At 33.8% G+C, this 17,010-nt stretch overlaps 1 protein-coding gene across 3 annotated transcripts in view; it reads right to left on the reverse strand.

Annotated features, from left to right (window-relative positions):
• CNTN1 (contactin 1) overlaps nucleotides 1-17,010 on the reverse strand; it is a 349,581-nt gene that overhangs the window by 45,115 nt on the left and 287,456 nt on the right. For all 3 annotated transcript variants that reach the window (XM_072798336.1, XM_072798338.1, XM_072798337.1), the window contains 3 exons: nucleotides 13,699-13,769; nucleotides 3,384-3,618; nucleotides 740-843 (listed from right to left, as the gene is read on the reverse strand). In XM_072798336.1, the coding sequence (XP_072654437.1) occupies nucleotides 740-843; nucleotides 3,384-3,618; nucleotides 13,699-13,769 (410 nt within the window). The remainder of the gene's footprint in view (nucleotides 1-739; nucleotides 844-3,383; nucleotides 3,619-13,698; nucleotides 13,770-17,010) is intronic.

A 17,010-nucleotide genomic window follows, 5' to 3' on the forward strand; every position in this document is an offset into this window, starting at 1 on the left:
TCTGGCATCCATTTGATCATCTGCAAAGATAGGATATTGCCAATTCCATTTTCACTCTTTGTGCTTAAAAATATGAGATGATTTCACTTTTCCTGCACAATCATGGCTAAATTTTGCTAATCTTGTGTTAGAGACCCCATTCCAGCTTCAATTTTCCAGGTCTTTTCCCCTTTAATACAAATCCTCCCCTTTCTATCTGGCTATTTCTGCTGGTCTTTAAAGACCCAAATCAGAGGAAGTTTTCTTTGTGATATTTTCAAAGTTACCAATTTTCTACCTTCACAGATCACATTATGAGACATATATTTGGCATATGTTATGGGTATTTCCTTTATAGAGATTTTTAGAACTAGAACTACTGAGACAAATAGAATAAACATTTTAAGGATGCTTTTATAAATTACCAAAATGATTTCAAAAAAAACTTAAAATATACCAGAATTTTATGAGAATGTCTCAAAAGATTTTGCTTAACCATGAGTGTTATCACCTTAGTTTTTATTTTGGCTCACTATGAATGCACAGGATTCTACATCTCTCCTGGATAGGTCAGTTAGAAACCTGTGCCTTATTTTTAGGAATTAGCTTACAAATGCCCAACATATTAAACATAGAGATTACAGTGTTAGTTGCCACATAAATCAATGGCCACAGAACATTGAAAGATGGAACATATTTGAAAACTGATGCTAATACACTTATGAATAAATGTATATAGTTTTATAAAAATTGAACTCACCTGATAGCTTTCCACTATTTTTTCTACAACATGCTCCCAATGAACAGATATCTCAGAAGATGATAAGACTTTTACACCTACTTCTGTTGGGGCTTCACTGGGAGCTGAAATTTGATGAGAACATTATATTCTTATATAAGATCCTTATATAACAAAATTCAAATAGCACCATTTGCTGAATAAATGGATTAAAACTATATTTTAATATTTTCAATTAGTTTTCATATTTGTAAAATAAGGTAAGTCCAATAATTTCCTATCTTTTTCTCTAGCTCTACTAATACTACTTTATTTCATGGTCATCAATGATATATGCACACACATAGTCATCTACATGAATGTTAATATAGACATTTACATATGTAAAATACACATATACAGACACACTTTTAAAAAATATGGAAAGCTTTGTGGATTTTTCTAATATATTTGAGCAAGAACTGTACTAAGTTTTTGGTTTTTTTTTTTTTGCATTTCTCCCAATTAATCTGCTTAAGAAAGCCCATGGATGCAGATTAAATTATTACATTTAGTTTATCAACTCTACATTATAAAAAACAGGAAATTTGGTATTTATTATAAAACATTGTTCATTACAATTAATTTTCAATTTTCTCAGACTTTTTATTTACAGGAGCTAAAGATACGTAGAGATGCTATTTTTTTTTTTTTTTTTTTTTTTTTTAAGATCCTTTGAAACAAGTTGTGACACCCACTGCTTCTTAGGCTCAGGAAAGCTTTTATAAGTCTAATCATCCAACTGGGCATCAAGTCAAGTATGTATCAAAAAGGCCTCTGTTCAGTGAAAAAAAAGTAATTTACATCCCTTATGAAAATTACACAAAGAAACTAAGGAAATCTTTGAGAAAGAATGATCAATTTTTATTGTCTTTTATTAACAAACCATAATCATCTTTTATGTTAAAAATGTCCTGGACCCGAACACTGTTGCTTTTCTAAATCAAGGTAAATGCGTAGCACTATGATAGACTTCTTAGCAATAAAAGAAAAGATGAACACTTATACAAGTTTCAGCACATGCAGGTTTTATGAGACTCATGAAACATTTAGGAAAGAAATATAATTAAATGCAGATGGCCATGACTAAAGAGATGACAAGCATGGCCTTTTGCCTGACTAGTTTAGCATCAAATAAAAGCAATAAAAAATTGACATTGGGTGAGAAGGTAACTTGTAAAATGCTTTTTACTTTCATTTCCCCTGTGAGATATACTCATATTGTTCAAACAGGTAACACTGAGTCAAGTTATCATATTTCTGCTGAATCAGAGCAAGCACAGAGAATGTTAAGATTTATTACTCAGGACTAAAAAGTCTTGAATTGATTATAAACTTAAATAATTCCTATTTTTCTTCTTTATATGTATTTAGTTGAGTTAACTAACTTAAAAAGTGTGTGTGTGTATTTACACACATATATATTAAAATATATGTATATATATGGTTGCCTTACATATAAACACACACACACATATATGAATATATATGTGGTTGCCTTTCATGTTTGTATTGTAAGTAAAGATCATAGAATGACTTTTTAACAAATATGAAAGCTAATAACTATGTGACTGAATAGCATATGTGAGTTCTATGGGGTAACTAAATGTTTATTTTGAAGTAAAAATAGTAAAAATTGGGTAAATGAATAGAGTGTTTTTCCTCTAAGAGATCAGAGGAGTATCTTCTACAGATTTAAGTCCTCACACTCTTCCATTTGTGCTTTTTATACATGTGCAAAGAGAACTTGGCCAAGGATAAATGTGTTAGGTCAGAAGGCAATGAAATCCTTCCAATAATATTTACAGAGTGCCCAGGAGATGGATATATAATAAGTAGATCTTTAAAAAAAAATAAAGAGGTCTTATGTTTCTTTAAATAGGAAAATCATAATAAAAAACTAGTGTCTTAAATAGGAAATCACAGAAATCAATACCATTATGTATAATCTAAAACTATAAATTATTTAGCATAGACCTATAGAGTCCTTTAGGACCATGCTCAGATCAGTTAGAGTTTCTAGAAAAACAAAGAGGGCTAGTATCTATATATTTATCCTCTTAAATAGTCTTCCAAGTCTTTCCTTTTCCAAGAAAAAAATTCTACTGCCTTTCTGACTCCATTTTCATAGAATTATGCTTAGATTCCCTTTAATAAAATTTCAGTACTCTATTGTAATGACAAAAACCTGACATAAATGCTATAATTACACACTTTTAGGGTTAAAAGGGGGAAATTTTGCTCCCCTAAAAAGTGTAAGTTAAGTAATTTATAAGCAGTAAATGTTGTGAATGCACACACATATTGAGGTTCCCATCATGTATGGAGAATTTCTGACTTCAAAATTAGAACCAAGAGGCCAGGAGCAGGAGTCTACAACTATTTTAGTGGAGATTTCCTAACTTTCATGGACATGATCTCAAGGATGAAAGAGGTTTGGGAGGCATTCTTGTCTTTACATGGTTAGAGTGACATTTTAATTTGGATCCGAGTAATACTCATTTACTAAATGCTTAGTATTATGAAAAGATCTTAGAAAGTTCATAAAGGCAGCAGACAAATGCCTGCCAGAGGCTTCAGCTTCTCCCCTCCCTCATCCTATTGGTAAGGTCTTTCTTTCACCTACCATCTTGTGCTGAATTAATAACCGCTGTGAGGCTGTACGGTCCATCTCCTTTGTTGTTAAAGGCCTTTACTTTGACTTGAAATGCAGTAGATGGGCGCATGGTCTCGTCTTTGTGGACATAGCGGCCGGTATCTGGATTAGTAACTGTAACTTTTTTCCATTCTTCCCCATCAAATGGCTTAAATGCCACTATGTAACCAAAATTGTTGCCGTAGTGGTATTCTCTTGACAAAGGCTACATAGAAATTGAAATATTGAATAGGTTTAAGCAACACATTAGTTAATAGGGGGGAATGTCAATGCAAATAATAGTAACTGTACATAAGGAAGCATGTTCTTTGTAAAAATGTACTTAAGAAAATATGTTCATCAGTTAGTGCTGCCTGAAAATGCCAGGGCAAAAACACGTTCAAACAAGTAATGACTCGCTTACCAAGGAGGCTCTTCCTGTAATATCTCAAGGGGGGCTTCCTCTCTGGGCATTTTACATTCAATTCCTTCACCCTACAATGCTCTTCCATACAACAGAAGGCCCCTTCCCTCATTTTCTTGAGGTAAAAATCACTCAGTTGTGGCCTTCCCAGTCACAGAATATACCATTTCAAGACTCTTTCCATAATACCTCATATCCCACATTCCTGCTTTATTTTCTTCTCTTTAACAGTCCCACGATCCATGCTATATGCTTATTTATCCACTTCATTGTTTCTCTCAATTACTAAAATATAAGTTTCATGAGGGGAAGGGTTTCTGGGACTTTCATTTACCTTTACTCCTAGAACCTAGAAAGCCTCCAGCAATATTTAATGAATGAGTTAGTTACTTTCTTTAGAGTTGAAAGGTAATGTTAAGGGAGTTCTACAAGACTAAGATATCTGTCTTGTAACCAGACAATGGAGACTGGTTGGAAGAAAAAAGAGAGAAGGTGAAGGAAGAAATGATACTGCCCTCATCTGTGGGAGACTGGCTTTGGGCCCTTGTCTGACACAATAGTAAAGGAAGTGCTCTGTTTGGCATTATTTTCTGACTCTTATTATTTTACATGTCAACTGCCCAATAAAGAAGTTCATGTCAGCCTTAACAATCCATTATTTATAAGTGATGGTAAAAGTAGTTCCAGTAAGTACTCATTTAGTCTTATTTAGTCAGTAAGAAAATATGTAAATTGTATATTTATTTTTTCACCAGAAAAATCAAAGTTTTCTTGAGAAAAAACCTTGAAGTAAACATACCATAGTTGTTTGAATATACTTACATCAAACATGATGGTATAGAAAAGTACATCCTGAAGCATGATCCCACGGATGCACAAATTGTGATTTTTTTTTCATTATTAGAAAATATAGCCTAATGTTTCTATGGTAGCTTAAGCATTTTCCTTATTGATAGTTACCTACCTACTTTTTTGCAAATTAGAGTATATCAGACTCAGCTATAGAGATTTCAAATCTCAATGCAACTGGAAAAAAATTTCCAAATTAAAAAAAAAAAACCCTTAATAAAACTAGGGAAAAAATAATGATTTTCAAGTTGTATTCCCAGAGACTTGATTTATAATTTTTAGAATAAGATTTCTCATTACAAATTTTTTTTAATTTTTTTATTTTTTTATTTTTTATTTTTATTTTTTTATTTTTTTATTTTTTTCTCATTACAAATTTTTGATAAGCCCCTCATCTTATTCTGAAACTGATAATCCACCAAGTTAAGAAAAAAATCAAGTCACATATAAAAAGAGTAAACTATTCTAATTTTCCTAATATCTGCCCTTATATGTGTTACATTGATATATAACTGCACTTTGGGTCATAAAACATTAAAATATTCTGGATGCCTCAATAACAAGTCTTTTGGGTAACTTCTGAGATTGACTTATCATAATAGATTACACTAGTGATCAAAGTCTCAATTCTGAATGCAAATTCCAATTTAAAAACAGGTGCTGAGGGGCACTGATGGCTCAGTCAGTTAAGCATCTGTCCTTGGCTCAGGTCATGATCCTGGAGTCATGAGCAAGGCCCATGTCAGGCTCTCTACTCAGCTAGGAGTCTGTTTGTCCTTCTCTCCCTCTCTCTGTCCCTCCCCCGCTCATGTTCTCTCTCTCTCTCTCTCTCTCAAATAAATAAAATCTTTTAAAAAATAAAATAAAAACAGGTGCTGAAGGGCATGAGTGGCACTTGGGTGGTTCAGTTGGTTGAGCACCCAACTCTTGACTTCAGTTCAGGTCATGATCTCAGGTCATGAGGTTTAGCCCTGCTTATGATTCTCTCTCCCCCTTTGCTCCTTTGCCCTTCTCCCCTCTTGCATACATGCACACATGCTTTCTCAAAATAAATAAATAATAAGAATATAAAAACAAGCACTGATACAAGTTTTTTAACTAAGTCTTTGGGTATTGAATGTCCAGAGAAAATGTTATAAATTAAAATTGGGTTGCCACATTACAGTGGGTTCAAAAATATCTGGAGTCAGATAGTTGATGGTTTGCTTAATCTTTTAGGCATTCATTATCTATTTTTGGATAGGAATTGCACACGAAGCCATAGCAAGCCAGGTAAAAGATCTGACTTGCAAAAAAAAAAAAAAAAAAATTAAAAAAAAAAGATCTGACTTGCATCAGAGAAAAAAAATAATAATTTTAGTAATTTATTTTGCTTGTGCTTTTGAGCACTGATTTTTTTCTCTCTTTTTTCTTTTCTTAAAGTAAAGTTACATTTTGGATAGGGGATTGTGAAATGCACAATTTCCATAGAAAAAAAGTCATCATGAGTTTGTCAGATACTCTAGAAGTAGATGTCTATTCAAAGTGCAGGTTAGATAAGCCTGCAGCTAAAATTTGTCTTTCAAAATTCAATTACAGATGTAATGAAAATATGTTGGAATGAAAGTTAACATCTTATTCCATGCAAATAAAAATAACAAAACCTCAAGGAGTCTTGCAAAAATAAAATTGCATGCAAAATAATATTAAGTTTAAAAATGCAGTATACAAAGATGGCAGAAGAGTAAGGGTTCTCAACTCACCTGGTCCCCCCAATGTACCTAGATAACTTTCAAACCATACTGAACACCTACAAATTCTTTAAATGTGATTTAAAGAGAGAACAGCCAGAATGCCACAAAGAAAATGGTTTTTGCTTCTAGCAAGGTCTCTGACTTTGTCAGAATAATTTAGAGTGAAATTTACTTAGGATGTGGTTGATATTCTTGACTCAGCCCACTCATACAGCCACTCTGCACTGAGCAAAAAGAGTACAAGGAAAAACTCACCACAAAAGAAAGAATCAGAAATAGTATGCTCTGACAGAGTTACAGAATTTAGATAACAATTCTATGTCAGAAAGCCAATTCAGAAGCACAATTATCAAGTTACTGGTGGCTCTGGAAAAAAGCATAAAGGATTCAAGAGACTTCATGACTGCAGAATTTAGATCTAATTAGGCCAAAGTTAAAAAAACAATTAAATGAAATGCAATCCAAACTGAAGGTCCTAATGACGAGGGCTAATTAGGTGGAAGAAAGAGTGAGTGACATAGAAGACAAGTTGATGGCAAGGAAGGAAGCTAAGGAAAAAGAGAAAAAGAAAAGACCATGAGGAAAGGTTAAGGAAATAAACGACAGCCTCAGAAGGAAGAATCTATGTATAATTGGGGTTCCAGAGGGCACTGAAAAAGGGAGAGAGGACCACAAAGCATATTTGAACAAATCATAGCTGAGAAATTCCCTAATTTGGGGAGGGAAACAGGCATTCATATCCAGGAGATAGAGAGGTCCCCCTCAAAATCAATAAAAACCATTCAACACCTTGACATTTAATAGTGAAACTTGCAAATTACAAAGATAAAGAGAAAATCCTTATGGCAGTGAGAGACTAGAGATTCCTAACTTAAATGAGGAGAAATATCAGATTAATAGCAGACCTCTCCACAGAGACCTGGCAGATCGGAAACAGCTAGCAGGATATATATAGGGTACTAAATGAGAAGAGCATGAAGCCCAGAATACTTTATCCAGCAAGGCTGTCTGACACAGAGAATAGAAGGAGAGATAAAAGAGCTTCCAAGATAGGCAGAAACTAAAAGAATATGTGACCACCAAACCAGCTCTGCAAGAAATATTAAGGGGGTATCCTGTAAAAGAAAGAGGAAGCCCAAATAAATAAGCCACAAAACAGGGATTGAATAGGTATTACGATGACCCTAAATTCATATCTTTTGATAGTTACTCTGAAAGTGAATGGGCTAAATGATCCCATCAAAAGATGCAGGGTTTTGGACTGGATAAAAAAGCAAGACCCATCTATTTGCTGTCTATAAGAGACTCATTTGAGACCTAAAGACACCTACAGCCTGAAAATGAAGGGGTGGAGAACCATTTACCATTCAAATGGTCCTCAAAGGAAAACTGGGGTAGCAATCCTCATATCAGATAAATTAAAGTTTATTCCAAAGACTATAGTAAGAGATGAAGATGGACACTATATCATACTTAAAGGGTCTATCCAAGAATCATGAATATTTATGGCCCTAATGTGGGAGCTACCAAGTATATCAATCAATAACCAAAGTAAAGACATACTCAGATAATAATACACTAATAGTAGGAGACTTCAACACAGCACTTTCTGCAAATGACAGATATTCTACTCACAACATCACCAAAGAAACAAGGGCTTTAAATGAAACACTGGACCAAATGGATTTCACAGATACTGGGTCACAAATCAGGTCTCAACTGATACCAAAGGATTGGAATTGTCCCCTCCATAGTTTCAGACCACAAAGCTTTGAAACTAGTACTCAATCACAAGAAGAAATTTGGAAGAAACTTAAACACGTGGAGGTTAAAGAGCATCCTACTAAAAGATGAATGGGTCAATCAGGAAATTAGAGAAGAATTAAAAAGATTCATGGGAATTAATGAAAATGAAGATACAGTCATTCAAAATCTTTAGGGATACAGCAAAAGCAGTCCTACAAGGGAAATACATTGCAATACAAGCCTCCGTCAAAAAATTGGGAAAAAACTCAAATACACAAGCTAACCTCACACCTAAAGGAACTGGAGAAAGAACAGCAAATAAAACCTACACCAACCAGAATATCTGAGCAGAACTCAATGAAATAGAGACCAGAAGAACCGTAGAACAGATCAACAAAACCAGGAGTTGGTTCTTTGAAAGAATTAATAAAATAGATAAACCATTAGCCAACCTTATTAAAAAGAAAAGAGAAAAGACTCAAATTAATAAAATCAGGAATGAAAGAGGAGAGATCACAACCAATACCAAGGAAATACAAATGATTTTAAAAACGTATTGCGAGCAGCTATATGCCAATAAATTAGGCAATCCAGAAGAAATGGATGCATTTCTGGAAAACCACAAATTACCAAAACTGGAACAGGAAGAAATAGAAAACCTGAACAAGCCAATAACCAGGGAGGAAATTGAAGCAGTCATCAAAAACCTCCCAAGACACAAAAGTCCAGGGCCAGATGGCTTCCCAGGGGAATTCTATCAAACATTTAAAGAAGAAACAATACCTATTCTACTAAAGGTTTTCCAAAGAATAGGAAGGGATGGAATACTTCCAACTTGTTTTATGAGGCCAACATCACCTTAATTCTAAAACCATACAAAGACCCCACCAAAAAGGAGAATCATAGACCAATCTCCCTGATGAACACAGATGCAAAAATTCTCAACAAGATACTAGCCAATAGGATCCAGTACATTAAGAAGATTATTCACCATGACCAAGGGATATTTATCCCTGGGATGCAAGGGTGGTTCAACACTTGTAAAACAATCAACATGATAGATCACATCAACAAGAGAAAAACAAGAACCATATGATCCTCTCAATAGATGCAGAGAAAGCATTTGACAAAATACAGCATCCATTCCTGATCAAATCTCTTCAGAGTGTAGGGATAGAGGGAACATTCCTCAGCATCTTAAAAGCCATCTATGAAAAGCCCACAGCAAATATCATTCCCATGGGGAAATACTGGGAGCGTTGCCCCTAAGATTAGGAACACGGCAGGGTTGTCCACTCTCACCACTGCTATTCAACATAGTACTGGAAGTCCTAGCCTCAGCAATCAGACAACGAAAAGAAATGAAAGGCATTCAAATTGGCAAAGAAGAAGTCAAACTCTCCCTCTTCGCCGATGACATGATACTCTACATAGAAAACCCAAAAGACTCCACCCCAAGATTGCTGGAACCCATACAGCAATTTGGCAGTGTGGCAGGATACAAAATCAATGCCCAGAAATCAGTGGCATTTCTATACACTAACAATGAGACTGAAGAAAGAGAAATTAAGGAATCAATCCCATTTACAATTGCACCCAAAAGCATAAGATACCTAGGAATAAACCTAACCAAACAGACAAAGGATCTATACCCTTAAAACTACAGAACACTTCTGAAAGAAATTGAGAAGACACAAAGAGATGTAAAGACATTCCATGCTCATGGATTGGAAGAATTAATATTGTGAAAATGTCTATGCTACCCAGGGCAATTTACACATTTAATGCAATCCCTATCAAAATACCATGGACTTTCTTCATAGAGTTGGAACAAATAATCTTAAGATTTGTGTGGAATCAGAAAAGACCCTGAATACCCAGGGGAATATTGAAGAAGAAAACCAGAGCCGGGGGCATCACAATGCCAGATATCAAGCTGTATTACAAAGCTGTGATCATCAAGACAGTGTGGTACTGGCACAAAAACAAACACATAGATCAATGGAACAGAATAGAGAACCCAGAAATGGGTCCTCAACTCTATGTTCAGCTCATCTTTGGGAAAGCAGGAAAGACCATCCACTGGAAAAAAGACAGTCTCTTCAATAAATGTTGTTGGGAATATTGGATAGCCACATGCAGAAGAATGAAAGTAGACCATCTCTAACCATACACAAAGATAAACTCAAAATGGATGAAAGATCTAAATGTATGACAAGATTCCATCAAAATCCTAGAGGAGAACACAGGCAACACCCTTTTTGAACTTGGCCACAGCAACTTCTTACAAGATACATCCATGAAGGCAAAAGAAACAAAAGCAAAAATGAACTATTGGGACTTCATCAAGATAAAAAGCTTCTGCACAGCAAAAGAAACCAACAAAACTAAAGGACAACCTACAGAATGGGAGAAGATATTTGCAAATGACATATCAGATAAAGGGCTAGTTTCCAAGATCTATAAAGAACTTATTAAACTCAACAGCAAAGAAACAAACAATCCAATCATGAAATGGGCAGAAGTCATGAACAGGAATCTCACTAAAGAAGACATAGACAAGGCCAACAAGCACATGAGAAAATGCTCTGCATCATTTGCCATAAGGGAAATACAAATCAAAACAACGAGATACCACCTCACACGAGTGAGAATACTGAAAATGAATAAGACGGGAAACAGCAAATGGTGGAGAGGATGTGGAGAAAGGGGAACCCTCTTGCACTGTTGGTGGGAACATAAACTGGTACAGCCCCTCTGGAAAACAGTGTGGAGGTTCCTCAAAGAGTTAAAAATATAGCTACCCTATGACCCAGCAATTGCACTCCTGGGGATTTACCCCAAAGATACAGATGCAGTGAAAAGCCGAGACACCTGCACCCCAGTGTTTCTAGCAGCAATGTCCACAGCAGCCAAACTGTGGAAGGTGCCTCGGTGTCCATCAAAAGATAAATAGATAAAGAAACTGTGTTCTATGTATACAATGGAATATTACTCAGCTATTAGAAATGACAAATACCCACCATTTGCTTCAACGTGGATGGAACTGGAGGGTATTATGCTGAGTGAAGTAAGTCAGTTGGAGAAGGACAAACATTATATGATTTCACTCATACAGGGAATATAAAAAATAGTGAGAGGGATTATATGGGAAAGGAGTGGGAAAAATCAGAGAAGGTGACAAAACATGAGACACCTAACTCTGGAAACGAACTAGGGGTGGTGGAAGGGGAGGTGGGCGGGGGAATGGGGTGACTGAGTGAATGGCACTGAGGTGGGCACTTGACAGATGAGCACTGGGTGTTATACTATATATTGGCAAATTGAACTCCAATTAAAAAATATACCAAAAAATGCAGTATACAACTTTTATGACATCATATTTGAAACACTAGAAAGCCACCTCAAAATGTAAATTTGGGTGATTTCTGGGTTGTGTGATCATGAGTAATTTTTGTATATACTTCAACATTTGAGCTATCAATAAAAAATCTGTTGCTTCCTAACTTAAAAAATTATTTTTATAAAACAAACAGAAAAATAATACCCCTGCAGTAGATATATAACCGTAATAGTAGAAATCGTATTTCAACTAGCTGACACTACATTATCAATCTGTAAATAGAAAAGGACTAATCCATCAGTTGAAAGTATTGGACAACAGCAATGCTGAAGAACATCCAGGTTTCTTTTGGATAAATATTCCCCAGTTGAATATCCAACTAATCCAGTACCTTTTTAAAAAAATATTTTACTTTTTACTTGAGAGAAAGAGCACGAGATTCAGGAAGGTTAGAGGGAGAAGCACACTTCCCAATGAGCAGGAGCCTGATGCAGGGCTCAATCCTAGGACTCTGAGATCATGACCTGAGCCAAAGGTAGATGCTTAACCAACTGAGCCACCCAGGCACCCATTAGTACCTTTCATTGAAAAATTTTTTTTTTATTCCCAGGGAATAGCCTTGGTGCATTTGTTGTAAATTAAGTGATTATATGACTGTGAGTCTTTTTCTGCACTTTCTATTCCATCAATATTTATCAATCCTTATGCCAGTATTATATTGTCTTAATTGATGTACCTTTAGTAAATTTTGAAATCAGGTAGTGTAAATCCTGCAACTTTGTATTTTCTTTTTGTTTTTCAAATTTATTTGAATCTTCTAATCCAGGAACATCGGGTATATGTTCATTTATTTGGATTTTCCTTAGTTTCTCTCAGGACTGTTTTAAAATTTTTGGTAGAGAGGTCTTGCATTTAATTTATTCTATTTTTTTTCTAATTTTATTATAAATGTAATTTTAAAGTTTTCTTAGCAGTAAACCAATAAAGTACAAAAGAACGATTGGCTTTAGAATATTGACTAGACGTCCTGCAACATTTTAAAATGTTCTTATTAGTTCTAATAGTTACTTATAGGTTCCCTAGAATTTTCCACACAAACTCACATTTTGCTCTTTATTTCATTTTCTGGGCTTATTTTACTGGCCTATTCTACAGGCTAGAGCCTCCATTTCAACATTAAGAGGTGATATTTTTGCCTGTGTCCATATGTTGAAGGAAAATACTCAGTCTCTCACCATTGAGCATTATATTAACTGTAAAGTTTTCATAAGTATCCTTTATCAGGTATAGGAAATTCCCTATTTCTAGTTTACTTAGAATTTTAAAAATCATGAATGAGTTTTTTTAATTTGTCCTGTGCTTTTTATGCATCTATTTAGAAGATCCTATGATTTCATTCTTTTATTCTGCCAATAGGATGAGTAATATTGATTGATTTGTGAATGTGAAACCAACTTTGTATATATAGGATAAACTCTACTTCATTGCAGTGTATCATTCTTTTAGCATTTTGCTGGATTTAATTTGCCAACATTTTGTTAAGTTTTGCATATATGCTTATAAAGATTATCTCTTTGTAATTTTCTTTTAAAAAATAAAATTTATACTTTATTTAAATTAAAATATATTGTAAAATTTTTTCACCAAAAAATTATTATTTTTTGGTGAAAAAATACAATAAATATAATTTTCATATAAACTACAAAATTCCTATTTTTCTCCAGGTAATTCTTATAAATTAAGAAAAACTGGTAGATATGGTCATACAAAGAAAACAAATAGGCAGCTAGTATCCTTGGCCTCTGATTCTATCTTGACCACCAATAAAAGTGTTCAATGTATACTCACCAGAAAGCTTATATCTCAGTTAAAATAAATCAATAAATGAACGTAAATAACAACCATATGTGGAAAACAGTGAATTGTTTTCCATTTAATTTCAATTTTCTCTTTGCACTCATTTAATAGAGACAATCTATACTGAAATCCCTGGTGAAATCATAGTTTATTCTAGTGGTTGATAATTTCCCTAATTGCCCATTAGAAATTTTAAAATTATATTTAGACCAAAAAAACCCCCAAAAAACAGAAAAACAAAAACAGTTCACTCTAGGTGATGTCTTAATTTCAATTTATTTCAGGAAACAAAATGGATTTGAGATTAAGTCTAAGTAAAGCATCCTATAACATATACAACTCATTAATACTTACCACCCATGTAATGGTCAGTTCTCTGTTGCTTCCACCTCCACCTCCTACATCTGAGGGAGCCACATTAGGTGCTAGAACAAACAAATAAACAAAACAATACAAAATAAGGTTATGTAATTTTTCCTGGCACTAGAATAACATTAATTTTTTCTTTCACCAGGAAGGATAAACTGCACACATAATCCACTCAATTATAATAACAATGTAGCTGTAGTATGTATACAATCTGTTTTACTGACAAGATAAAAATTGATTCAGTGCCATAGGAAAGTTTGGGTTTCATTCAGCAAGGGGTAGCAAAGCAAATTTGCCCTCACTCCGCACACATTTTTTTTTCCTGTGTCCTCTCATTTAATATGATTTTGAAAGATCAGATCCACTTTATTGGGAAAATATTTCACAGCTCTTTTGAACTTCTAATAATTTACTGTTGTGGTGTTAGTTTTATGCTTTAATCTACAAATAACTGGTAAATAGTGCCTGTGCATTAACATTGGATAATGTTTTCTAAAAATATCTGGACATATTAGAAATCTAATATTGTTTCTGGTACTCTCACTTCCAGTTTCTAACTCTCTTCTAGAATATTGCCCCATCAGTGACTCCAACTCTCATATACTCCTATCTTATATCATCCCTTGGTTTTCAGTCATTCTACTGATTCTACTCTGGTGTCTCTCTTTCTTTAAAAATTATCTCTAATATTGCCTTCCTCTTACCTCCATGCCATCAAACACTTTCCTGTCACTGAACTGCAGAGAACTGACATACTAATACTTCACTCTATAACCACTTTTTAACAAGGCACAATCCGTTTTCCACGTCTTTATTATTACTGAAATCCCCTTCTCAAAAATCTCAACGTTGCTTCTAACTGTCAACTCCAATGGCTTTTGTCTTTCCCCAAGTTAGAACGTCTCCCTCCCTGAATGCCCTTCAGAATAGTCACTCTGTCTCATCAGATTTGCATATTGTATCTTATTGTATGTTGTGTCTTATTGGATTTGATCTAACTGGTGTTGTACAGAGAGATAAAGCATAGTTTGCTCTGCACTGGAGGTACTTAGAGATCAGCTACTCAGCCAAATGGATGGCCTGTGATTTTACACACAACTTTTAAGGTTCAGTCTGAGATATCATTCCCAGATCTGTTAATATTTTAAAGAACATATGAAAGATTAATTATTCCTTGATTCCCCAAATCCTTCCTTTTTTTTTTTTTCTTTTCTTTTTCTTTTTTTTTTTTTTCCCAAATCCTTCCTTATAGGAAATAGTCATACCTTCCTCGGCGTGCTCAAAGCAATGCATCCATTTACTAAGATGCAGATCCCAACAAATATTGTGAATAAAAACAAAACTTCACAACTTCTCCTGTGTTAACCATGTAAATTCTTTGCTGAATTATGCACATTAATTGCACAGAAACAAACAACATGTATGGTTTTCTTTATGCCTTTAAACCATATGATGATTTCTGTTTCTGGTTAAGAATTAATATGAATTTGAGAGATTTCATTGCATTATTCAACTGACACCATGTAAGTGTTAGACATAAAAATTGAGTCCACAGAGGTGTTAAAAGATAATTGTAGCACTTGAGATAAAATACATACTGAAGGCTGGATATTAAAATAACTCTTGGAAATCCTTTAAACTCATATTCTGAAGTTAAAATTCTACATGCTTCAAGAAACAAAAAAAGAGTATGCTGTTTTATAATCAATGAGTAAATAAAATTTTGTGTGTTTAAGGACAAGTATCGTGGTCATAGGCAAATAATTTAAAAATAAACACTGTAATTTATTGAATCAAATATTGCTTTCATCAGGTCAAGTATTATTTGCCAAAGCATCTCACTGTAATCTTTTTCATTATAATCATTATTAACCTTTTTATTTAGAACAGAGATAAAAATGGAATATGTTTATGTTAGATGGAATTTTTTTCTATTTCATAATGTTGATTTTAAGCTTTTTTAACATGCTTCAATAAGTAAGTCAAGATTGATTGAATAAGTCAAGATTGACTTATTCTTCAAAGATTGTTCACTGAGCTCATGATGTTAAAATAAAAGGTAACTGTACCTCCTAATGGAGTGTTTTATATCTTGGGTTAATTATTGACTTAATGTCCTCCATTTAACTTTGAATATTCAGTTATAGCTTTAGCAGCTAAGGGGCATTTTTTCACAGGTAGAATTGAAATACAACCTACAAATCTGACAAGAATCTGAGCACCTTGGTACTCTATATTTGCATTCAGCCTTGCAAGAACAGGAAAAAGTGGGCAAATCGTGATTCCTTTCAGGAAAGTAAATTATTCTAAGCACAAGGCAGCTTATTCAACTTTCAGGTCCAAAGTGACTTACCAGTGAACAAACTAAACTTTCTTCTAACTATGCCATTAAAAAGATTTTAATAAAATATTTAGGAAAAACACAAAATTATTGAATTAATCATGAATAAACAATATTTATAATTTTACTGTGAAAGGTTAAAAATAGTAAGTTTTTAAATTTGCCCTTCTGCCATGAGTTCAGTCTGACAGTGATTCATTAATGATATTTAGAAGAGTGCTTCTGTATTTAAATCACAGAACTAAAAATTATTTAAAAAGAAAATCAAGCCAATGTCATAATTATTCTTCAGCTTATAAAAAGAAACTACTCTTGCCAATTTTACTTTCAGATTTGAAAACTTAGATAATTTGCATATCAGTACCTATTTGAGCTTTGCTGTTTTAGTTAACAGCACAAAAACTGGTTTATGACAAATCCTAAACTGTCAAAATCATGGAGTATATGAAGAGAGGCCCCTGATCCAAAATAAATTGTTGACTACTCAATTCTTGTTAATCATTGCTTAACTTGTGTAGCCATTTTTACAGAAATAAAGTTACCATAAATGTAACTTTGCACTTTAATTTGCACCAAAATTTTATTGTGATGTAAAACAAAATTTATAGGAAGAGATTGAAATGGTTATAAATGTAATCCTCTAGAATCTAGAACACCAAAGGAATTAAGATACAGATTAAAGTCTTACATCTGCTTTTATTCTGCTTTTAGATATATATTCTTTCTGATTAGCTGTTAACAAAATCAAAGGAACTGCATAATATTTGGATATTCAAATGAGAATAGGCATTTGTAACTTAAATGATCTCCTGTTCTGCTGGTGGAGCAGATTGCTAACATTCCTAATGCATCTGCCATGTTAAACTAATGATCTTTCCAAAGTAGGTAAAAACAATATAGAGCCCAAGATAGTTCACAATAATATTAATATCTTAGGGTCTTATCAAGCTGAAATT

Source organism: Canis lupus, chromosome 25 (genome assembly GCF_048164855.1).
Source record: "Canis lupus baileyi chromosome 25, mCanLup2.hap1, whole genome shotgun sequence".
Lineage (NCBI taxonomy): Eukaryota > Metazoa > Chordata > Mammalia > Carnivora > Canidae > Canis > Canis lupus.